The following is a 25385-nucleotide window of genomic DNA, read 5'->3' on the forward strand; positions in this document are numbered from 1 at the left end:
TCTTCAATTTACCCAATCATTAAAATGCTACAAGGCTTTTGTGACAATTCTAGACAACAAGAACCTAAGGTGCATAAAAAATGCAAAAGCGTATTTCACTACCTGTTTTGGTGGTTTCTATTCCACAGAAGATAACAAATTGAAAAATAACAATCCAGTTCTACTACGAACGCTTGTTTTTAAAAATGCAAATTTGCGCAAAAACAACTGATGCATCATGGACTTTCAAACCAACCTATTAATGCACCAAGAACATATCATAGTGTCTGTGCAAAACTGCCAGTGTCAATAGAAAAAAAGACTGAAAATCAATTAAAATACCATAGAGTGTCTATGGAGCCACAAGATGTTAGGAAAATCTAAAGGTGTCCACTTAATAATTTCACCAAAATAAGGAACTTAAAGAATACTAAAAAAAATACAAGAAACATTTCAATTTAAAATGTAGGACGAATAGAAAAAAACAGCATATGACAAAAGTAGTGTAAACTTAGTGCACAAGAATACTGTGCTGATACAAACAATGAACTCATTTAGAGGAAGACGCTGTTCTGGTCTCCAAAGTCCTTTCCTGTATGCCACTGCACCTGTTGATTCTACAGAGATGCATTACTCAAAACTAAAGCAAGCAGTTGCTCACGTCCCCATGCCTCTGACTGATTATAATTTAATAAAATTCTGACTGATTATAATTTAATAAAAGGAAATGCGCCCACAGGAAACTGAAAAAGAATTGATTCTCTCTGCTCCACACTCCCACTTAGTTATCTGCCACCCAAGAGAATTTACACAGAGAATCCATACTTATTCACAAGACTATACCAAAAACATCGTTTTGTGTGATTCACCTCCAAAAATGTGAATTTCTGAAGAGCTACTAGTGGAAGTGGGGTACTTAGGCCCTCAAAGTTTTGCTGAATAAACAATAACGAGCCTGTGAGTTCACACAATGAAAGAAAAGCTTTATCTGATTAAATTCAGTGTAGGAAGTGCTGGTTTCCTTTTTTTAAAATGAAATAAAAAATACAGCTAGTTTGAAGAATAGCTTGATGGTAAATCAGATTTTTTAAAATTTTTCAAATGCTGTTTGTATATCCTCTGTGTTTCTCCCCCATTTTTCACTGTCAAGAAGTAAGGTATAGACAAAGGGATCTGTAAGTTACATATAGGCCTTAATACTAAAGGTATACAAATACTAACACACTTTGAAAAAATAACCTCATTTCCAAGAAAATACAGAACAGATCCAACGTGGCTGAATAGGGTATAGCAACAATAATATGTTGCACGTTGCGGCCATCTGGGGAGTGAACCAGGGAAAGGAAGACCTTTCTCTCTGTCTCTCCCTCTCACTGTCTGTAACTCTACCTCTCAAATAAGTAAAATCTTGAAAGAAAATTCATGTGGAATCACAAAAGGCCACAAACAGTTGGAGTGATCTGGAACAAGAAAACCCAACCTGGATGAATCATAATGCTCGATTTCAAAGTATTCTACAAAGTTACAGTAATTAACACAGCTTAGTAATGGCATAAAATCCAACACGTAGCTCAATGGGACAGACGAGAGAGCCCAGAATTTAATCTGCATACAGATAGCCAGCTGACTTCTGACAAAAGTGCTCAGACCACACAGTGGCGTTAAGGATAATATTTTCAAAATGGCGCTGGCAAAACTGAATGCATATACGTAGAAGAACCAAAGTAGATCCATATCTCTCTTCACATACAAAAATCAACTGAAGATACATCAAGGACCCAATTTAAGACCTGACATTATGGACATTATGAGGCTGCTAGAAGAAAACGTGGGGAAACACTCAAAGACGATGGTGTGGGAACAACTTCTTGGATGGGAACCCCCGAAGCACAGGCAGCAAAAGCAAAACTAAGGAAACAGGACTATATCAAACTCAGAAACAAAGCACATGACAATTAGAGTGGAGAGACGTACAGCAGAACGGAAAAAATAGTTGCAGGGGATTAATATCCCAAATACACATGCAACTTAACAAAGTCAACAACAACAAAATCAATCCAGTTCGGAAGTGGAAAAGGACTTCAAGAGACAATTCTCAGAAAGAAGAAATACAAATACAAATGGCAAACAAACATATGAAAAAATGCTCAACATCTCCAGGCTTCAGGGAAACTCAAATCAAAACCACAATGAGGTATCTCCTTACCCCTATTAGAATGGCTGAAATCCAAACAACAGAGGAACAAGTGCTGGCTTGGATGTGGGGAAAGGGGAACACTTAGACACTGCTGGGAGGAATCTCAGGGAATCGAACAGAAAGAAATGTTTGTGTGTATCAGTACTGATGCGAATACAGTTTGTAAAACTTTGTTTTATGCCTTTGTGAAACCGATGGTTAAAAATGTTATCCTACCACAGTTTCAATGATCTACAGCTACTTAAAGATTTACCACAGAGGGATGAAACGCTCATTTCTCCGTTCAATTACTGTTTACACTCGGTGTCTATAGTCTCACTAAACTGGTATAATTTTGTTTTTTACTCGCTAAACTTATCTAGTGAAGTATTCAGCCTTTTTACTGTAATGTAATTTGAAAATTGGCTCAAAATCTAAACCAAAGACAGAAAGAAAAAGAAGAAGGAAACACAGTGGAAAGGAGAAAGGGGGAGGGAGGAAGGCAATATCATGGTGTTCTTACAGCTGTGTCTACAAAACACACTGAGTCTGCTAAACACTAATTAAAAGAAAAAAAGTAAAGACATACAAAGAAAACCGACGCACATCCATTTGTTCCCCACATCACCGCTTACCCATTTGCCAAACAAACTGCAAAAACGCAGTATAGAACTAAGTAAATAAGGTACATTCAATAAGTAAGAATTATTGAAATGTATTAACTATAAACAGGATATGGTAAAAAAAAAGCTACATCACGAAGCTTCACAGAGTACCAAAGTATTTACATAAAATGTGTGTACACATGAGAAAGATGAAGAGTATATGCAGAGAAATAAATATATGAAGGAAATGAAATTAAAACACATTGTAAGTTCTTAATTTCCTTTTAAAACTGTTGCTAAACTGTCATGGTTTTTCGAATTCAGAGAGACAAGGATTTGAAATCTTGGTTACCAAGCCAATTAAGGTCACCTGCATCCCATCCCTGAAGAACCCGGGTTCAGTATCCACCTCCGGCTCCTGACTCTAGCTTCCTGTTAAGGTGGATGGGGAAGGCAGTTGTGATTGCTCAAGAAATCGGGGAGCTGTTTCTGGCTCCTGCGTCTACCTTCCTGTAATGTGGACCTGGAGGGCAGTGGATAGGACTCAGGCATTTGGGTACCCATCACCCTTGCTGGGAACACGGAGTGAGTTCTCCAGTCCTCAACTCAGCCAGGCTCAGGCCCAGCAGTTGTGGGAATTGGGAAGTCAACCAGCAGATGAGAATCCTCTTTATGGCTGTTTCTTGCCGTGTGTGTGTGTGTGCGTGTGTGCGTGTGTGCATGTACACGCATGGGTATGAATATCTGCCTCTGAAATAAATCTTAAGAATACATAGAAACCACCCACTTTGGAAGAATTTTAACTTTAGTTGGTTAAGAGGCAAAGAGATGGAGCTCTCCCATTTACTCCCTTACTCCTTACATGCCTGCAGCAGCTAGGACTGGGTCAGGCTAAAGTTAAGAGCCAGGAACTCAGTCTCCCATGGGGCTGACAAGTACCCAGACACTTGCCATCACCTGCTGTCTCCCCAGGACACACCTCAGCAGGAAAGCTGGAACTGGAAACGATCCAGAGTTCCAATCCAGACGCTGGAACACAGGCCACAGACATCCCAAGCAGAAACTGAACTCCCACATCAAACGTGCGCCCCCAAGCATCTGACAAATGACGCCCACAGGCTGTGAGCCTAAAGCCAGGGCAAGGGGCACTCTCCAAGCTAGAGAAAACCCCCTCGCAACTGCCTGCCTAGCTTCCTTCCCCTTCATTTAGTAGATTACGACTGCTGTGACGTGTCCGGACCCAACCTGTTAATCCGTACTGCCCACCTGATGCCCACGCCACGGCCAACTCAAGCCGCCACCGCGCCCTCTCTCTCTTCTGCTGCCCAACGCAGAGCCACAGCCGCCTGCTTCACTGCCGCCCCAGCGTCACTGAGGCCCCGCCGCCTTCGCCGCGGCTGCCCATCACGTCAGCACCGCCGCCCCTACCTGCTGCTTCCTTCCCGGCCGCCCGACGCTGCTGACCCCGGACTCTGCACCAGAGCCGCCCCGCGGTATCTTTCCGCTCCGCCCCGCCCGCCACCGACCTGCGCCATCCAGAGCACCACGTCCCACGGGACGCCCACACGACAGCAGCCGCTTCCTGGCTTCCTGGTTCACTGCCGCTGCAGCCGTTGCCAGCGAACACTGAGGCTTCCGGCCTAGGAAGTCCCAGGCTTCAGTTAGGCCGAGGCACAGCCGCACTTCCCCGCCCAGGACGTCCGACCCGGAGCCGCCACCGCCGCCTCTATCCCCGCCACGCCTCACCGCCGCCTCTATCCCCGCCACCCCTCACCGCCGCTGCCGCCGCCTCCTTCGCCGCACTTCCCAGGGCTACACTCACACCGTCCCCACCTACCTCTGCTTCCTCGCAGACCTCCGACTTCTCAGACCGCCGCCGCCACTTCCTTCCTCACCGCTGCCGCCGATGAACTTAGCTGCCACGCCCACGACGTCGAACGCGACCCCGACGCTACGCACGCTGGCGCCGACGCTGACGCCGACGCTACGCACGCTGACGCCGACGCCGACGCTGACGCCGACGCCGTACAGGACGCTTTGACGCTGACGCTCACTGACACTGCATCTGTGACAGCGTCTGCGTTGTAACGTCGTGTATGGCGTCGGCGTCAGCGTCGGCGCCAGCGTGCGTAGCGTCGGGGTCGCGTTCGACGTCGTGGGCGTGGCAGCTAAGTTCATCGGCGGCAGCGGTGAGGAAGGAAGTGGCGGCGGCGGTCTGAGATGTCGGAGGTCTGCGAGGAAGCAGAGGTAGGTGGGGACGGTGTGAGTGTAGCCCTGGGAAGTGCGGCGAAGGAGGTGGCGGTGCGGGGTGGCAGGGATAGAGGCGGCAGTCTTTCCGCGCCGCCGCCCGCCACCGACCTGCGCCATCCAGAGTACCATGTCCCACGGGACGCCCACACGACAGCCACTGCTTCCTGGCCTCCTGGTTCACCGCTTCCAGCGAACACTGAGGCTTCCGGCCTAGGAAGTTCCAGGCTTCAGTGAGGCCGAGGCACAGCCGCACTTCCCAACCCAAGATGCCCCGCACGGAGCAGCCACTGCCGCCTCTATCCCTGCCACCCCGCACCGCCGCCTCCTTCGCCGCACTTCCCAGGGCTACACTCACACCGTCCCCACCTACCTCTGCTTCCTCGCAGACCTCCGACTTCTCAGACCGCCGCCGCCACTTCCTTCCTCACCGCTGCCGCCGATGAACTTAGCTGCCACGCCCACGACGTCGAACGCGACCCCGACGCTACGCACGCTGGCGCCGACGCTGACGCCGACGCCATACACGACGTTACAACGCAGACGCTGTCACAGATGCAGTGTCAGTGAGCGTCAGCGTCAAAGCGTCCTGTACGGCGTCGGCGTCAGCGTCGGCGTCGGCGTCAGCGTGCGTAGCGTCGGCGTCAGCGTCGGCGCCAGCGTGCGTAGCGTCGGGGTCGCGTTCGACGTCGTGGGCGTGGCAGCTAAGTTCATCGGCGGCAGCGGTGAGGAAGGAAGTGGCGGCGGCGGTCTGAGAAGTCGGAGGTCTGCGAGGAAGCAGAGGTAGGTGGGGACGGTGTGAGTGTAGCCCTGGGAAGTGCGGCGAAGGAGGCGGCGGCAGCGGCGGTGAGGGGTGGCGGGGATAGAGGCGGCGGTGAGGCGTGGCGGGGATAGAGGCGGCGGTGGCGGCTCCGGGTCGGACGTCCTGGGCGGGGAAGTGCGGCTGTGCCTCGGCCTAACTGAAGCCTGGGACTTCCTAGGCCGGAAGCCTCAGTGTTCGCTGGCAACGGCTGCAGCGGCAGTGAACCAGGAAGCCAGGAAGCGGCTGCTGTCGTGTGGGCGTCCCGTGGGACGTGGTGCTCTGGATGGCGCAGGTCGGTGGCGGGCGGGGCGGAGCGGAAAGATACCGCGGGGCGGCTCTGGTGCAGAGTCCGGGGTCAGCAGCGTCGGGCGGCCGGGAAGGAAGCAGCAGGTAGGGGCGGCGGTGCTGACGTGATGGGCAGCCGCGGCGAAGGCGGCGGGGCCTCAGTGACGCTGGGGCGGCAGTGAAGCAGGCGGCTGTGGCTCTGCGTTGGGCAGCAGAAGAGAGAGAGGGCGCGGTGGCGGCTTGAGTTGGCCGTGGCGTGGGCATCAGGTGGGCAGTACGGATTAACAGGTTGGGTCCGGACACGTCACAGCAGTCGTAATCTACTAAATGAAGGGGAAGGAAGCTAGGCAGGCAGTTGCGAGGGGGTTTTCTCTAGCTTGGAGAGTGCCCCTTGCCCTGGCTTTAGGCTCACAGCCTGTGGGCGTCATTTGTCAGATGCTTGGGGGCGCACGTTTGATGTGGGAGTTCAGTTTCTGCTTGGGATGTCTGTGGCCTGTGTTCCAGCGTCTGGATTGGAACTCTGGATCGTTTCCAGTTCCAGCTTTCCTGCTGAGGTGTGTCCTGGGGAGACAGCAGGTGATGGCAAGTGTCTGGGTACTTGTCAGCCCCATGGGAGACTGAGTTCCTGGCTCTTAACTTTAGCCTGACCCAGTCCTAGCTGCTGCAGGCATGTAAGGAGTAAGGGAGTAAATGGGAGAGCTCCATCTCTTTGCCTCTTAACCAACTAAAGTTAAAATTCTTCCAAAGTGGGTGGTTTCTATGTATTCTTAAGATTTATTTCAGAGGCAGATATTCATACCCATGCGTGTACATGCACACACGCACACACGCACACACACACACACACACACACGGCAAGAAACAGCCATAAAGAGGATTCTCATCTGCTGGTTGACTTCCCAATTCCCACAACTGCTGGGCCTGAGCCTGGCTGAGTTGAGGACTGGAGAACTCACTCCGTGTTCCCAGCAAGGGTGATGGGTACCCAAATGCCTGAGTCCTATCCACTGCCCTCCAGGTCCACATTACAGGAAGGTAGACGCAGGAGCCAGAAACAGCTCCCCGATTTCTTGAGCAATCACAACTGCCTTCCCCATCCACCTTAACAGGAAGCTAGAGTCAGGAGCCGGAGGTGGATACTGAACCCGGGTTCTTCAGGGATGGGATGCAGGTGACCTTAATTGGCTTGGTAACCAAGATTTCAAATCCTTGTCTCTCTGAATTCGAAAAACCATGACAGTTTAGCAACAGTTTTAAAAGGAAATTAAGAACTTACAATGTGTTTTAATTTCATTTCCTTCATATATTTATTTCTCTGCATATACTCTTCATCTTTCTCATGTGTACACACATTTTATGTAAATACTTTGGTACTCTGTGAAGCTTCGTGATGTAGCTTTTTTTTTACCATATCCTGTTTATAGTTAATACATTTCAATAATTCTTACTTATTGAATGTACCTTATTTACTTAGTTCTATACTGCGTTTTTGCAGTTTGTTTGGCAAATGGGTAAGCGGTGATGTGGGGAACAAATGGATGTGCGTCGGTTTTCTTTGTATGTCTTTACTTTTTTTCTTTTAATTAGTGTTTAGCAGACTCAGTGTGTTTTGTAGACACAGCTGTAAGAACACCATGATATTGCCTTCCTCCCTCCCCCTTTCTCCTTTCCACTGTGTTTCCTTCTTCTTTTTCTTTCTGTCTTTGGTTTAGATTTTGAGCCAATTTTCAAATTACATTACAGTAAAAAGGCTGAATACTTCACTAGATAAGTTTAGCGAGTAAAAAACAAAATTATACCAGTTTAGTGAGACTATAGACACCGAGTGTAAACAGTAATTGAACGGAGAAATGAGCGTTTCATCCCTCTGTGGTAAATCTTTAAGTAGCTGTAGATCATTGAAACTGTGGTAGGATAACATTTTTAACCATCGGTTTCACAAAGGCATAAAACAAAGTTTTACAAACTGTATTCGCATCAGTACTGATACACACAAACATTTCTTTCTGTTTGATTCCCTGAGATTCCTCCCAGCAGTGTCTAAGTGTTCCCCTTTCCCCACATCCAAGCCAGCACTTGTTCCTCTGTTGTTTGGATTTCAGCCATTCTAATAGGGGTAAGGAGATACCTCATTGTGGTTTTGATTTGAGTTTCCCTGAAGCCTGGAGATGTTGAGCATTTTTTCATATGTTTGTTTGCCATTTGTATTTGTATTTCTTCTTTCTGAGAATTGTCTCTTGAAGTCCTTTTCCACTTCCGAACTGGATTGATTTTGTTGTTGTTGACTTTGTTAAGTTGCATGTGTATTTGGGATATTAATCCCCTGCAACTATTTTTTCCGTTCTGCTGTACGTCTCTCCACTCTAATTGTCATGTGCTTTGTTTCTGAGTTTGATATAGTCCTGTTTCCTTAGTTTTGCTTTTGCTGCCTGTGCTTCGGGGGTTCCCATCCAAGAAGTTGTTCCCACACCATCGTCTTTGAGTGTTTCCCCACGTTTTCTTCTAGCAGCCTCATAATGTCCATAATGTCAGGTCTTAAATTGGGTCCTTGATGTATCTTCAGTTGATTTTTGTATGTGAAGAGAGATATGGATCTACTTTGGTTCTTCTACGTATATGCATTCAGTTTTGCCAGCGCCATTTTGAAAATATTATCCTTAACGCCACTGTGTGGTCTGAGCACTTTTGTCAGAAGTCAGCTGGCTATCTGTATGCAGATTAAATTCTGGGCTCTCTCGTCTGTCCCATTGAGCTACGTGTTGGATTTTATGCCATTACTAAGCTGTGTTAATTACTGTAACTTTGTAGAATACTTTGAAATCGAGCATTATGATTCATCCAGGTTGGGTTTTCTTGTTCCAGATCACTCCAACTGTTTGTGGCCTTTTGTGATTCCACATGAATTTTCTTTCAAGATTTTACTTATTTGAGAGGTAGAGTTACAGACAGTGAGAGGGAGAGACAGCGAGAAAGGTCTTCCTTTCCCTGGTTCACTCCCCAGATGGCCGCAACGTGCAACATATTATTGTTGCTATACCCTATTCAGCCACGTTGGATCTGTTCTGTATTTTCTTGGAAATGAGGTTATTTTTTCAAAGTGTGTTAGTATTTGTATACCTTTAGTATTAAGGCCTATATGTAACTTACAGATCCCTTTGTCTATACCTTACTTCTTGACAGTGAAAAATGGGGGAGAAACACAGAGGATATACAAACAGCATTTGAAAAATTTTAAAAAATCTGATTTACCATCAAGCTATTCTTCAAACTAGCTGTATTTTTTATTTCATTTTAAAAAAAGGAAACCAGCACTTCCTACACTGAATTTAATCAGATAAAGCTTTTCTTTCATTGTGTGAACTCACAGGCTCGTTATTGTTTATTCAGCAAAACTTTGAGGGCCTAAGTACCCCACTTCCACTAGTAGCTCTTCAGAAATTCACATTTTTGGAGGTGAATCACACAAAACGATGTTTTTGGTATAGTCTTGTGAATAAGTATGGATTCTCTGTGTAAATTCTCTTGGGTGGCAGATAACTAAGTGGGAGTGTGGAGCAGAGAGAATCAATTCTTTTTCAGTTTCCTGTGGGCGCATTTCCTTTTATTAAATTATAATCAGTCAGAATTTTATTAAATTATAATCAGTCAGAGGCATGGGGACGTGAGCAACTGCTTGCTTTAGTTTTGAGTAATGCATCTCTGTAGAATCAACAGGTGCAGTGGCATACAGGAAAGGACTTTGGAGACCAGAACAGCGTCTTCCTCTAAATGAGTTCATTGTTTGTATCAGCACAGTATTCTTGTGCACTAAGTTTACACTACTTTTGTCATATGCTGTTTTTTTCTATTCGTCCTACATTTTAAATTGAAATGTTTCTTGTATTTTTTTTAGTATTCTTTAAGTTCCTTATTTTGGTGAAATTATTAAGTGGACACCTTTAGATTTTCCTAACATCTTGTGGCTCCATAGACACTCTATGGTATTTTAATTGATTTTCAGTCTTTTTTTCTATTGACACTGGCAGTTTTGCACAGACACTATGATATGTTCTTGGTGCATTAATAGGTTGGTTTGAAAGTCCATGATGCATCAGTTGTTTTTGCGCAAATTTGCATTTTTAAAAACAAGCGTTCGTAGTAGAACTGGATTGTTATTTTTCAATTTGTTATCTTCTGTGGAATAGAAACCACCAAAACAGGTAGTGAAATACGCTTTTGCATTTTTTATGCACCTTAGGTTCTTGTTGTCTAGAATTGTCACAAAAGCCTTGTAGCATTTTAATGATTGGGTAAATTGAAGAAAAGTGAGATTGTCACGCTTAGGGAAAATACAAGTTTTCTTTAACTGTGCATCTCAGTATTCAGTGTGTATGTTGATCAACTGAGGGTCTTGTTAACATGCATATTCTGCTTAGCACTCCAGGGCTGGGGCCCAAAACTCTGCCTTTGAACAAGATCCCAGGTGACAGCCATGCTGCTGGCTTTGTTTGAATATACGAATTAGTGTAAACTGTGAGTTCATTTCTGGTAGCCTCATTTGACAATGATGTGAAATCAACCTCAGTGTTTTTTTAGCCTAATATACCCAAAGTACTATCATTTCAACATTTAATTGATATGCTGAAAACTGTTAAGAGATTTCTTTAGTTTTTTTGGACCAAAGTGTTTAAAATCCAATGTATATTTTGCATTTACAGCCCATTTCAGCTTGGACTAGTCACGTGTAGTGTGTCCAGCATGTCACCCAGGATTGGTAGTGGCCACCTGCTGGGCCAGTACAGTGCTGGAGTATACTATCTAGATCAGCCACTCCCTTGTAGTCCTATAAAAAAAAGTTTCATGTGCCTCATTTCTGCTCTACTCTATTTATGCAAAGCAAGGTCGGGATTGATGGGACCTTGAGCTATAGGGTGCAGCTCGTTTTAATTTTATTCTTTGTAAGTGCACATTCATTATAGAAGACTTGGACAATACAGGGAATGGAGGAAAAATCAAATTACATCAAATCCGGTCATTGAGTCAATTGCTACTTTTCCCCAGGAGGAAATTTTTATGCCATGAAGTACTAGGGTTGTATAAAACCTTTCCAGATCACTTTATAAAACTTGTTTTATACACCTGTATTTAGTATTTACATAGTGGATTCAGCAGAAGGTTGATGTTGACAGTGTCAGTCTGAGAGGACTGACCAGGAGTACTTTTAGTGTTCAGGGAATAGTAATACTTACCTTTACCCTTAACTAATATGTGATGTAATCTTTTAGTTAGGTTTAAGTTTGAGTACCTGTACTTGGACGACACTGGGCACACTCCTGCGTTTTTGTATATGTTTTCTTGGGAGTGTTACAGATTTGACTGACATCCTGTATATATAATACTTTTAAAGCAGTTAGTTAAATGCTTGGTCATTAATGCCATAAATTATTAGATATACTCTTACTCAACTGGATGTGCAGTGTCAAGGAGCAGTCATTTGTCATTATTTGGGACACTGACACCCAATCTTGGAATATTGGAATGCCTATTTTGCAAGATCTGGTTCCACTCCCATATGCTGGGTGAGGTTGGATCACTTCCGCATATGTGGTATACCTGGCTTGAATTCCTACCTTAGTTTTCCTCACCATCATCTCCCTAGACCCACAAGTAGTGTGATTTGCATATACATTAAGTAGTCGAGTTAACACCCTGGGGCCCAGCCATCTAATGCCCAGCAGTAGAACTAACGCTTGACAGCAGAGACGGTTCTGCCTGCTGTTAGCAAGACATTCAGTGTGTGTATATTTGACATAGGTACGTAGTGATGGAACAAGGACAGGCGCCTCAGCCACTTTAGGTTTCTGTGACCCTTACCTTCTCTCAAGGGACCAATTGAGTCTCTCAATGTGGTGTTCTCCACCCCACCCCCTGCATTATTCCCCATGTTTGGAAGCCAGGGGGCCAAAACTTGAAAAACTTGTATGGAGAAGGTTACCTCTGTTTACTGCCCCACCCCCACCCCTAGTGCACCTAAGATATAAAAAGGTCCAGCCTATTGGGGTCTGGGCACTCTGCTGTGTATTGTGTGTGTGTGTGTGTGTGTGTGTGTGTTATGTGTGTGTGTGTGTGTGCGCGCGATTGTGCTTGTGTGCTAGCTGTTGGTCACCCATCTCTGCGGATTTGTTTTCTTTGGATAAGCTTTGTGTGGCTGTGAGTTCGTATTCTGTCTTTTCTCTGATCTGCACCCTTTTGCTTATATTTGGTGCCCCGTGTGAGAAATAGAGGAAGGGCCAGCATCTTGTCGCAATCTGCCAATCTCGTATTCTCTGGGTTAGAGCTGTGACCCCCCCCACCCTTCATCTGGACAAATCCTTCCCCTTTTTAGTGTCTCCACCCACCCCTAACCTTCTCTTTCCTACAATCTCCTTTTTCCCTTCTGACCTGGAAGGCCCTGAGAGACGCCTCTCCAGAACATTTTCTCACTCCCGCTTGCACTTCTCATTTGGAGCGAATTCACAGCCAGAGCCTTTGCCTGATCTCATCGCTACATGCCCACATCGGACCTAGTTCTCAGCCCATCAGATGGGTAAGAGAGGTCACTCTCACCTCAGGCATGCTGGGGCGATGCTCGTGACCAGTTCATCCCCCCTCGGAGGGCCTGGGTGTTTAGTTGGTTTCTATCGCTGCCTCCTGTTAGAGGACTCAGGACTTAGGTGCTCGGTTGAGGTGATTTTTTTCCCAGGGAAGCCCTGCTAGAAGAACCTCTTCCCTCAGACCGTAGTTTGCTTAATCCATGGGTTCCAAATTTCAGCTCCCCTCTGGCCTGCCTCTGCAGACTTGCACAAGCTGGGCCTGAAGGGGGAGACAAAGCCAAAGCGATTATTCCACCTCAGCACGAATTTGGTGTTGTTTTTTTTTTTTTTTTTTTTTGTCTCAAGATTCTCCAAGATTTTAATAACTTCACACAGAGAAAAGGCAAATGGTCAGAAGCCCCTATTCCAAGCCTTTTTCCTCCATTGGGGTCAACGTTGCTCACTCTAATTTCTCATGGAGGAAGAAGGCCTGGAGCCACCCCTTAAATCGTCAGCCTGCCCACCCCTCCTTTCTCCCACACCTGATAAGCTGGCCTTTCAGGAACACAACTCTTTGCTCACTCCATTCCCCCTCTTTCTCTGGTGCCTCCTTTTCCCTCTCCATTGGCAACAAGGAAAGTTAGCACCCTTCCAGCCTCTTCTCCCCGGAATTCTCTTTATCCTGCTCTTCCTGAGGGAGATCAAACTCTCTGTAAGCTCTCCGTCCCTCCCTCATATCCTCCTCTCTGAGATCCTGGCCCGGGAGTGTGACCCTCCTCCCTGCCCACCCCAGGGTCCTCCCAAGAGTCCATCTGGTGATTCCTGTCTGGCCAACCCACCTGATTCCCCTTCATTAAGCCCCCCTGAGGTCAGCTTTTCTCATTCCAAGCCCAAAAACCAGAGAAACACTTGGAATCTCCCCTAGAACCCTCGACTTTCCCTTCCACTGTTCTCTCAGGGATGCTGCAGCCTCTGGACCATGACCCTGTCATCACCCTTCCCCCTGTCTGGCTCTTCCCCACCCCTGTCACCGGCAGCCAAAACTTGCTCTTTCCTCTCTTTCTGACCTCTCCTCTCCAGTCTCCTCTGCCAGTCCCTCCCCCTGGGTGTAGAAAGATAGTGTAAAGGCTAGCAGAATGTGTATTGGCTCTGGAAAGCTCTGCACCTGAGACATGCCAAGCTCCAAAGACAATGCACTGTAAACTTCAACTAGGAGCCTTTCTCACGTGTGCCCACCTTCTCAGGGTCCATGTGGTGCTCAGCACCTCCCCCAACAAGAGCTTAAGAAAGGACTCTGCCTGCTGCTCAGATGCAGTGAAGCCTGACTTCAGCACCACCACCCACACTCCCACATGCCACCCTCTGTCCCACAAGCTAAGCCCCTGCTCTCTTTACGGTCCCCCCGTTTCTGCCCTAATTAAAATAGTCTTCTCTACCCATCGCTTCCCTCCTCCTATGAACCCGAAAATCCTGAAACTTAATGTAATGGAGCTGCATCTCACACTGCTCCTCTCACATCTAAATTCTCTCTTGCACAAAGACAGAACCTCTTTTCCAGCCATCTCTAATAATATGTTTCGCAGAGCTATCAAAAAAAAAAAAAAAAAAAAACTGAGGAGCAGGGGTGAGTCCTGAGCAACTGTGTTCCAAAGAATGCTCCATGCCTAGTCGCCTTCCATCTTTTCCCCTCCCTTGTCTAGTGGCAGACAAAAATCTCTCTGCTAGTAACAAACTGTTCTGTCACTCTCCTGTACTGTGTCATATGTGTGCATGTATTGTATGTCCACATGGGAAAATTTATTAACAGCTCTCTGTTTCAATTGGGTTACACTTGTGTTAGACATTTGAGAAGTATTTCCAACTATATGTACTCTTTAACATTGGTTGAAGGCATTGGACCTTTCGGTAAATGTTTTCATAAGTTATTTGACAGCTGAAATGTTTGCTAAGTTTTCACGGGATTTTAAGTTATTGACAGTAAGCAGTCTGGAAATCTGACTTGTTCCCTCATTTCTCTAGTCTCTTCAAGATGGGAAACTGATTCTATTCTGCAGGACTCCCCATCAAGGTGTACAGTTTGATCTTCAGACCTTATATTAGACAGTTTCGATAGGGTGGACTCAAGGTTTTGATCTTACATAGAAGAACATAGCTCTCCTCATTGGCATCATCTTACCTCACAGGAAGAATATTGTCGTAACATGCCTGTGACCGTAGATTGCTAGCTCAGGCCACCAAAGATTAGCGACGGGATTGAGCGCCCCCTTGGCTGCCATTCCTAAAGGCTGCTCCTGGGTTCTACTTTAACAGAGACCAGGAGAAAGAGGAGTGAGTGAGGCAGCAATAGCAATGTAAAGTTAGGTGGCAGGCCAGTTAATGGCCACTTTACACCATGATCTGCCATCAAGGAGACCCAGCCAGGCCAGTCCACCCTTGAATGGCACCTGTTTAGGAAATGAGGGGTCAGGGCATTGGGCAAGTAGCTGTCATGAAGAGCCCTGTCGGCTGTGACAAGAGCCAGGCCACTGGAAAACGGAACTGCCCTCGGGGTTGAAGGACTCCTGGGTCAGAACCGCAGACCCTGTTGGCCCCAGGCTAAAAAGCGTTTCCCTCTGCCCAGCTCCCAAAGTAACCACCGCCATCAGGAGGACAGCCTCGGGTCAGCACCAATCAAGGCAGATGCCACCTCTTCAATACTAACTTCCTATTCAGCCCAGCCCTCCTCCCCGGCCAACAAGGTAATGGAAGTCAACGGGGTGTCTTCCCCAAGGGGGTTCCCATCTCCCTTGCTATGTCTCATCCAGGGCTACATGTGAAGAGACAGGCAGGTCTGGACCTCACAGATTCCTTGGCCATGCCTTAAAACACACCTGCTTATTACTGAACCCCGTCTGTCAGTTTCCATTTGCATCTCAGTAGGAAAACTCCCTCCTTTCTTAGATCCTGTAACAATGACTGTGTCCTGTGGCTTGCACCTTGTGTTTCTAATCTGCTTGTTAGACACCCTACACATGGAGTGGTCAGGCATAAACCTGTCTTCGCATTAACTGGACAGGACTCTTTCTTTCCTATATCCCCCATTGTCCTCATTTTGGCATCGTTCCCACCATGGGCAATGTTTCTGGTTTGTCTTTTTATCCTCGTAATCGTTAGCTGCTATTCCTACCATGTACAACATGTACATGTTTCAGAAGCCCTTACAGGAGGCTGTGACTGCTGTATCTCGAGCCGTCACGCAGGAGCAATACAAGGCTGCTTGCTCTCTCCTTCTCCAATCAATCTGATTCAGCGTATAGATACCCTGCCCCACGTCTACACCCCGTATCAGCAGGAAGTAGCCAGAAAGAAACCAGCGCCCCGCTTCCTTATCTATACTCAAAATCAGGATTGATGGAACAAGGACAGATGTCTCAGCCATTTTAAAAAAACTCCTGGTTACTCATGCCTTCTTTCAAGAGACCAGTTTCATCTCACATCCTATTGTTCTCCCCTCCACCCCCCACCGCCTGCATTCTCCTCAGGTTTGGAAGCCAGGAGGCCAAACTTGAAGAACCTGTATAGAGATGCTCATCTCCACCTGCTACCACCCACACCCACCATTAGCCCACCTAAGATTTAAAAAGGCCCTTCCTGCTGGGGTCTGGGCCGTCTGCCACGTGTTCAGTCTGTGTGCTCGCTGGCAGTTGGTCCAACTCTGGGAGTTTCTTTTCTTTGACTAAGTTTGATCTGGCTGTGAGTTTGTATTGTGACTGCTGTGGATCTGCACCCTTTCCCCTGCATTTGGTGCCCAGTGTGAGGAGGCACTGCTCTGTTTAGTCTTTACTTCAATGTTTGTATGACAATATGTCAGAAACAACCTGACGCTTGGCAGCTTCTGCAAGGTTCTGGCCTGTTCTGCAGTCTGTTTGGTGTGTGTGTTGGGGGGGGGGCGGTGCTGATAGTCAAAAAGCAGACTAATACTAGTAAACATATGTTTCTCTGGGGTGTTTTGGATAGGATGCAAAGTGATGAAAAAAATTTTTTGCACTTAATGGTTGGGTTTTGAAAAATGGTTTTTTGGTTTTATTTATTTAAAAGACATAAAGGCACAGTACAGATAGTGACAGAGTGACGGGGGCCTGGGGTTCTTCCATCCACTGGTTCGCTCCCTAAATGATTGCCATTGCCAGGGCTCGCCAGAGCAAAAACCTTGAGCCTGGAATTGCATTGAGGTCTTCCGTGTTGGTGGGAGAGCTCGACTATTGAGACATCTGCTGCCTTGCTGGGCACATTAGCTGGAGGCTGGATCAGCAGTGGAACAGCTGGGACTCGAACCAGTGCCCGTATGGGATGCTGGCCTCACAGGCGGCGGTTCATCTGCTGTGCCTCAGTGCTAGCCCAAGTGAGGAGCAGGTTTGCAGACAGTTTCCGGGTTCATGGGAGTATCTACCTGTTGATTGTGAAGAGATGCATTCTGGTTTGGGATGGCTAGGGAAGTAGGAATGTAGAGTGAGGTAAGTTGAAAGGAGTAGGGTTCTCTGTGACCTTCTGCCTTCTCCTGAGGTTTTCTGCTGGTTTCTGTTCCTGCTGTCTCTTGGCCCTTGGATAATCAAAAGCATTTGTGTTTAAGGCTGAATACACAAGTACCTGAATCTGTTATCATGAGACACTGAATTGACAAAGGCTACCGAGTGTTCATGCACGCAATTTCCCTTTTTAAAGCTCTAGGATTATTGATTTAAGTTTCACATGGTTTTTAAATAGAGTGTGTATGACTTTAGTTAATATTTTAGCCCTCCAAATGTCCCATTTAGTTGGATCTGGACTAGTTTTATACATGCCTGCATGTAAATTTTTAAGCTTTGCTAGTTTGTTCACAGTGCATAGATTCTCACGCAGAGTTGTCATTTTGTTACCCAAGCCTAAATGTAATTTAGGTTTTAATTTGTCTCCTATTTAAGCCCAGATCTACTTTCGTTAAATCTAATTTCATGGCTTTTCCCAATTATCATATTCTTTTTTATCTCTGATAAAATGAAATTTAATTGTGAAAACTGAAAGTTTTGAAAAATAGTCACATCTTTAGATGGCACAGAGATCTCTGCCCATTGGTCAAAGTCTTTATATAATAAATATGTAATATAAAGCTTTTATATTGACTTCTACTTGATCTGCATTTTTCTTACAAGTACAGTAAACTTTCTAATGTACTTGGTTTCATTTTTTGCTTACGAAGCTTTATGTGTCCTGCCTCTGTGTTTGCATAAGTGTTTGTAACTTTTTGTCACTCATTGACTGAAGCTATATGTGGGGACATGCCTGAAGAATGGCTTCCTTGTTGTTGTTAAAATTTTATTCATTTTGGCCGGCGCCGCGGCTCACTAGGCTAATCCTCCGCCTTGTGGCGCTGGCACACCGGGTTCTAGTCCCGGTCGGGGCGCCGGATTCCGTCCTGGTTGCCCCTCTTCCAGGCCAGCTCTCTGCTGTGGCCATGGAGTGCAGTGGAGGATGGCCCAAAGTACTTGGGCCCTACACCCCATGGGAGACCAGGAGAAGTACCTGGCTCCTGCCATCAGATCAGCGCGATGCGCTGGCCACAGCGCGCCAGCCGCGGCAGCCATTGGAGGGTGAACCAACGGCAAAGGAAGACCTTTCTCTCTGTCTCTCTCTCTCTCTCTGTCTACTCTGCCTGTCACAAAATTAAAAAAAAAAAAGATTTATTCATTTGAAAGGGAGGATTACAGAGAGGCAGAGAGATTGAGAACGCTGGTTCATTCCCCAAAGGGCTGCAGTGGCCAGAGCTGTGCCGGTCCAAAGCTGGGATCCAGGGTTTCTTCTGGTCTCCCGTGTGGATGCAGGGCCCCAAGGATTTTAGCCATCTTATACTGCTTTTCCAGGTCATAGCATAGAGCTTGATTGGAAGTGGGACAGCCCGGACTCAAACCAGCACCCGTGGGGGATGCCAGCACTGCAGGCGGCGGCTTTACCAGTTTTGAAACAGCGCGGGCCCCGGGAATGGTTTCTTGAATTACGTGTGTGCGTGTGTGTGTGTGTTTGTGTGTGTGTATGAATAATAGAGCAAGGTTTTTATCCACTGATTCACTCGCTGGATGACCACAATGGCCAGGCCAAAGCTAGGAGCCAAGAACCCAATCCAGATCTCCCACATGGATGGCAGGAGTCCAGGCACTGGGGTTGTCTTCTGCCCTCCCAGGTGCATTAGCAGGGAGCTGAATCAGAAGCCAAAGAGCCAGGATTCAAAACCTTAAGTCCCATATGGGAAGCTGGTGTCCCAAATGCAGCTTAACCCCCTGAACCACACCTCCAGATCCACTCAGATTTATCCAGTATCAGACAGAATCTACTTTGTATTACTGATCATTAATCTCCTTTTCACACAACATTTGCACTAGTAATGTCTCAGCGAATGCTGATAAATTGGTGTTTGGAAAGCAGTATGGAAATAGATCTCAAGAATGCAAGGTGCAAAAGGAAGATTGAGCCAAGGGATCAGAAGATTGTTTCTCAGGTCCGTAATTTATATCCTGCAAGAAAGTAGAATTAGCAGACAACAGGTATGCCCGTGTGTTACGGAGTAACCCTTCCATGTTGTCTGTTGGCAAGGGTTTTTCATGAGGGGCTTTTCCATGAGCTTTCTGAAGTTCACATGCATGGATTTAAAAAATAAATTGCACCTGCAAGTGGCCCCAAGTGATGACCTGATTGGCAACAACCAGGAGAGTCAAGATATAAGTTTGAATCAAAATGTCATCACCAACAGCCGTACATCAACTCCCAAGAGAATCATGTTAAGAAAAAGACTCAGTTTAAGCTCAAGTCCTAGTCCAAAACTGATTAACAAAAAGGTGAATTGCTCAGGAATGAAACCAGAAGCATGCAATATATTTCAATATGTGAAAAAAATTGCACCAAAGTAAATATGTAAATGTCATTTTCCACAAACTTCAGCAAATACTCTTGTACTTTTAATTGTTTTAATCTTTGTTGGAACATAAGCTCTCTGAGAAGGCAGAACATTTTGTTTTGCTCAGCAGGGTGTTAGAAGTGCCTAGCACATAGTGTGTGCTCATAAACATCTGTCAGCTTTATTGAAACACAAAATTAGCCCCAAGCCTCGCGTTAAACACAGTTAGTTAGATGGTTCTATATTGAAAAACAGTGCAGTCCTAGGTGCAGAAAGAAATTTGTTCCAATTTTCTGATCTCGTGTAACAAGTCATCCCAGACGTTGTGGTTTAAATGGTACTTATTAATTTCCCAGTATTTGGGGGATGGCTGGGTGGTTCTTACTTGGAGTTCTTGTGTGTATAGTCTGGTGGTGGCTGGGCTGATGGTTCCTTCATCATGAGGCTGTTGAAAGCTGGCAGAAAGTAACCATTTCTTCCTCCAGGTGGTGTCTCCACTTGGCTCACTTCTGCTTCCTCACAACATGGGCAGTAGGAGTGATTTCTTACACCATAGCTGGATCCCCATAGAGCCAGTGTTAGGAGAGGCCCAGGTGGCAGCTGTCTTGCTGCCTTAGAAGCCTTAAGATCATTTATGCATGTTCCAGGAAGGAAAGGATTCATCTACTCACAGGATGTTAAACTCACGATGTTATTGACAAAGTGACCTTCTGAACAGAATGCCATGGAAAATATGGAGCAGATAGTGTTGAACGGTAATTAAGAGTGAAACGGTGTGTCTGGTTAGGTTGCCTTGGGCAAGCCCTGACTTCACCATACACCAGTTCTCTTTGACACATCTTGGCCATTTCAGGTTCAGTTTCTCACCCATAATAATGAATAAGCCCATTCAAATTGCATCGTTAGATTATTCTGCCATTAGGCATGTTTTGGTGGAACATTTTGAGACTCTTTGTAAAAGGAACATGGAAGCTAATATAATCAAACTAATTAATTGTATTTGGAATATTGTTTTTCTTGTCACTTTGACCACTAAATAACTTTAAAAGTGGAATGAACCAGTGATTGGTTGGTCTTAAGTTTTAGGAATGTAGGGAGATGATCCTTCTTGTCTTTGGCCTTGGGTGCATGCATTACGGTGCAAAAATGCTGCAAAATCATCCCATCCCTGACTTTCTTGAAGTTTACTATTAGATAAATTTATTACAGATCAGTCCTTACTGATATTTAGATCTCTGTTCTTTAATGCTAGAAGTGTACTCCTCAGTGAGCCTGAAGAAAATTCTACTTCTTTGCAATGAATTCTGCTACCACTCCAGATTCATCCTGTTAGCCATCTGATGCAACGTTGAATGAGTTTTCTGAATCAATGCTGGTTTCTTGGAAGCCAAACCATGTAAAGGCTTTCAAAGTTAGAACCTGTACCTATTGTTCTTATGAAGCCAGGCAGGGTCCGTTGATTGGCTTCTGGATAAGTGAAAGTGAAGAATTTGGAGATTGCTTTTGGGACCATTTCCTAATCTTATGCTGAAGCATCAGCTCTGTTTGTCCTGAGGTTATTTCAGGTAGTTAATAGATCTGCCTTCTCTTCATTTCACTTGATCTTAGACAGCAAGGCATTCTGATTGTTGAGCGTTAGTGTGTTTTTATCTTTTTGCTTGTTATCTCTACATTCTTCTGCAATGATGGAGTGTCAGAAGAGGCTCACCGAAATAAAAATCAAAGGACTGTTTTCATTTTCTAGTACTACCTTGTAGATCGTCTGTTCACATAACCATCAGTATTCCACCTTCTTCTTGGCATATTATGAGGGAACCATGAAAGGTTTTAAAAACTCGTAAGAGCATTCAAGTGCAAGTCATTCTTAACAATGGAAAGGAGATAGATGTTGTTGTTTTCCAGTTCTGAAGAAGGTAGACTTCCAGAATGTTTAAGGTGTGCTGGGAATATTATAGGAGATGAAGATCGACTTTTCTGCACCTGGTCGTGAATGTTTTTCAGACCAAGGGTGTGATTTCTGTTCCTCCTGCCTCGTTCTTTTAAATGCTGTAGTCGTTTTCAGTCTTTCTCAGTGAATGTTCTTACTCCCATCTCCCCATACGTTCCACCCAGTATCCGTGTTGACCCACATTTTTTTGCCTTTAAAGAGAGTTACCATCAAGGAGGATGAGCAGACCAGAATCATTGTGGTGGCCAGATTCATGAGGAGTGGTAGGAATCTAAATGATAATTGTGTACACACAGGTCACCATGGGTGCCTTGTGAATAGTATTTCCAATGTGGAATGAAGAGCATTACAGTCTTTGGATAGAACACAACCAGATTACTCAGATACAGTTGTCTCTAGAGATTCACATGTGGGAACTTACCACAAGAAGTGGTAGAAAAATGTGACTGCAAGGTCTTAGTGTAGGCTTTGAAAGTAACGTTCACAGTCATTTCAGTGTTGCTGATGGGAAAATTACTCATGAGGATACGCAGCATTTAGAATGAGTATTTTATAAAACCTAGTAACTCAAATTTCGAGACAATTCGTGATGCGGGAGTCATTCCAAGTATTATATTGTCGTTGTCCATTCATGGAGACGTGCATGGAATCAGGAGCCTGAAAAGAGTGATGGTCTCTATAAGATCCTTCAGTGGGGCAACCAAACTTTGCTTTCATTATGGAAACAGTTGTAAAGGACAGTTTCTTACTTCCCAAATTTCGTGTCATGGGGCTTCTTATTCATGTCAGTCACGAACTCTGGGAAGTGACAACAATCCCAGTTGTGAGTAAAAGGCCCATGGAAGTGACACAGATTTGGGAAAGCCGAGAATTTGTTTGGAAGTTGAGATAAAGAATGGACTCTGGGTATATCAGATGTTTCATACTTTGTTTTTAAAAACAGAATAGTTAACGTGTTTGTAGGAATAGATAGCATGTGAGGATTCAAACTTGACAACATACGTTAGATGTTTTCGTAAAAGCTGCTTTGGTTTTCAGTCGTTTACTCTATTTCACTGCCTTTCCACTCTTGTAAATTAACTATTCAACTGCTACACAGTCTTTATAACTTTATGTTTTACATAATTATAGTCTGTGCTGCTTCATAGTAAGACTGTACTCCACCCAAATTAGAAGCAGTCAAAGAAATTAATTCAATAGCAGTCAAATTCACGTAAGTGAATGCTGGAGGCTCAAGGATGTGTAAGTACTGATTTTGTGCTGCTGGCACAAAACTTCTCTTTATTGGTATTATTAGAAGGATGTAGTATAAGTCTTTGTTAATGAAATCCTCAGAAAGGAGGTGATTAAATAGAACTAAGTACTTCCTCAGCATACATACCACTTACTTGCTGATCGGTATCGGGAAATACTGAATCTGGCTTCTCATGAAACTTTTGGTCCCGGGGAACAAGGTCTTGTAGGTCCATCTTATTAAAGATTTGTTTATTTGAAAGGCAGAGTTGACAGGGAGATCTTCCATCTGCTATTTCACTCCCCAAATGGCCACAATGGAAAGCGTTAGGCCAGGCCAAAGGCAGAAGCCTGGAATTGCATCCGGGTCTCCCAAAGTGGTGCATGGACCCAAACACTTAGGCCTCATCAACTGCTTTCACTGGCAGATTAGCAGGGAGATGGAATGAAGTGGAGCATTGGGACTCGAACCTGTGCTCACGTGGGATGCTGGCATTGTGGGCTGCGGCTTAACTGACCGTGCCATAGTGCCAGGTCATATCAGGCCCATTTCTAAAACATTGGAGATCTTTTGGGAAGATCACTTCGGTCAGACCTGCTTGGTAAAGCAATCCCAACAGAGTTCCTTTCCTCTGCTGCTTCACTGCTCGACTGCCTGCAACTGCTGGGGCTGGGCCAGGCCAAAGCTAGGAGCCGGGAACTCAGTCCAAGCCTCCCACGTTGGAGGAAGGGAACCAGATGATTGAGTCAACATCTACTGCCTCCATGTGTGTGCATTAGCAGGAAATTGAATCGAAACTGGTGCTTGGTCATGTATGGAATTTGGATTTCAAACCAGGATTTGGTTCCCAACTGCATCACGTACTCTAATCTGTCATTAAAAATGTTGTAATCTGTGTATGCCTTCATTCTGCTTCTGTTTTCTCCGTTGCAGCCTTACACTTCTAGTCATCTACGAGACCCTCATCCACCCAGTTTCCACCATTGCACCACCATCCCTCCTACTCTATGTTAGCTTCAACCTACTTGAGGGCCTACATACTTGCCTCCCACTCTGTCCTCTCTGTATATCCTCCCATTCCTTCTGGCCCACCACGTTGGACTCACTTTCCTCGTAACCTCGAACCCTTGGGGAGAGCCTCAGGTGGCCACTGGGCTCACAGCCCAAGAATGTCCAGAAGATTCTACTTGTTCTTCCTTCCTCATTGTACCCCCCACCCCATCCCAGCTTAGGTGGCAACTAAGGCAGGGATGCCTGTGCCTACCCATCTTCCAAGACTCCCTGTAGCACCTGCTCCTCAGCTGTCTACCTGGCCAGCCTGCACCCTTCCTTGGAGCTCTAGAGCCCCTCAGACCAGGATGGTTTCAGGCCCTTGCTGGGTGGGAGCTCATCCACCTACCCCTCTGGATGGGCAGTGGTTGTAGGTTTTGAGGCCACAGTGCATTTGGTATTATGTACTAGGAGCATAAGGACTACTAGCTGCATGGAGCTGAGGTCAACAGTGGGCTCCCAGCCATGTCCACCTTCTCAGTGCCCCCATAGCCGTGTATGGTGGCATCTCCAGCAATACACCGCCCCTCCCATCAGTGAGCAGACAGCCTCACGGGCTCCTGAGGGACCACGGCCACCAGCAGGTATGGTCTCTTATGTTTATTTATTTATCTCTCTCTCTCTCTCTCTGTTTATTTATCTCTCTCTCTCTCTCTCTCTCTCTCTGTGTGTGTGTGTGTGTGATTTTTTAAAAATAAGCATTAGTTGATGTTAAAACAGAGAAGGGAGTGGTTGTTTTTCTGTCTTAAAAACTGTTCAAAAGAGAAAGAAGAAAACAGGCATGTACCAGTTCAAACAAGAACAGATCCCATAGATGGATCAATCCCTGTATTCCTGCAACTCCTGGAACATGACCAGGCTGAATCTGAGAACCAAGGCTTTGAAGCACAGTTCAGGTCTCCCAAGTGGGCAGATGTGAGATAACCACTGGAGTCAGCATCAGCTGTCTCACTGGAACCATGTTTGTAGGAAGCTGGAATCCCAGGATGAAACCCAGAATTAAACCCAGGCATTGTCTTATTGGACCTACATAGGCCTCTTTCTAGCCTCTTAACTGTTTGGCTAACCGCTGCAAGGATGGTTCCCCTCTTCTTTGTCCCCTTAGTGCATGCCTGTAAGGAATGAGTTCCTTACATTTTCATCCTGTAGTTACTAACTCAGTAATGTGCCAAGTACTTTACTGCTGTATTCTATCATTCTAATAATTGTCAAGATTTCTTCCATAAAAAAGGTTAAAAAGTGGAAGAAAGGAATCAGTTAAGGTTTTAAAATTTAATAAAAGAAGAAAAGTGTGACTCCACTGAACATTTGGCCAAATATATGATTCCAAGGTGAATGTGGATGCCTTTCTTGTCCTAATGAAACTGAAACAGTTGGGGCTGTCCTTTTGTTTGTACAACTTAGATTTGAGAGGCTGATGCCTGTGTCCTCAAAGTATGACATTTCAGTTGTCAAATGTAGCTACGCAAAGATTTCAGAAAATGATAACCTCGGGGAGTAGTAAATATGTGTGTCCCTGACAGCGGTTTCGTTTAGTTGTGTTTTGATGAGTGGAAACCATACATGAAAATTGATTGCAGGAAATAACTTATGATATCCTTGCT

The 25385-nt window shown here is 45.5% G+C and overlaps 1 protein-coding gene and 1 long non-coding RNA gene across 15 annotated transcripts in view; one reads left to right on the top strand and one right to left on the bottom strand.

Moving 5' to 3' along the window:
• The window catches only part of LOC103346767 (uncharacterized), a 319456-nt gene that overhangs the window by 251075 nt on the left and 42996 nt on the right, over nt 1–25385 (top strand). For 3 of the 14 annotated variants that reach the window (XR_011382545.1, XR_011382544.1, XR_011382543.1), the window contains exon 6: nt 24193–24365. The exons of the other annotated variants lie outside the window; for them this stretch is intronic. This is a non-coding gene — a long non-coding RNA (uncharacterized lncRNA). The remainder of the gene's footprint in view (nt 1–24192; nt 24366–25385) is intronic. 14 annotated transcript variants of the gene reach the window in all.
• On the bottom strand, nt 7–5127 carry LOC127485579 (uncharacterized). Its single transcript, XM_070058314.1, has 2 exons — nt 4598–5127; nt 7–4400 (listed from the first exon to the last, which is right to left on the bottom strand). Exons 1-2 carry the CDS (start codon nt 5125–5127, stop codon nt 4112–4114), a joined length of 819 nt encoding a protein of 272 aa, XP_069914415.1. The 3' UTR covers nt 7–4111.

Source organism: Oryctolagus cuniculus, chromosome 15, assembly GCF_964237555.1.
Source record: "Oryctolagus cuniculus chromosome 15, mOryCun1.1, whole genome shotgun sequence".
NCBI lineage: Eukaryota > Metazoa > Chordata > Mammalia > Lagomorpha > Leporidae > Oryctolagus > Oryctolagus cuniculus.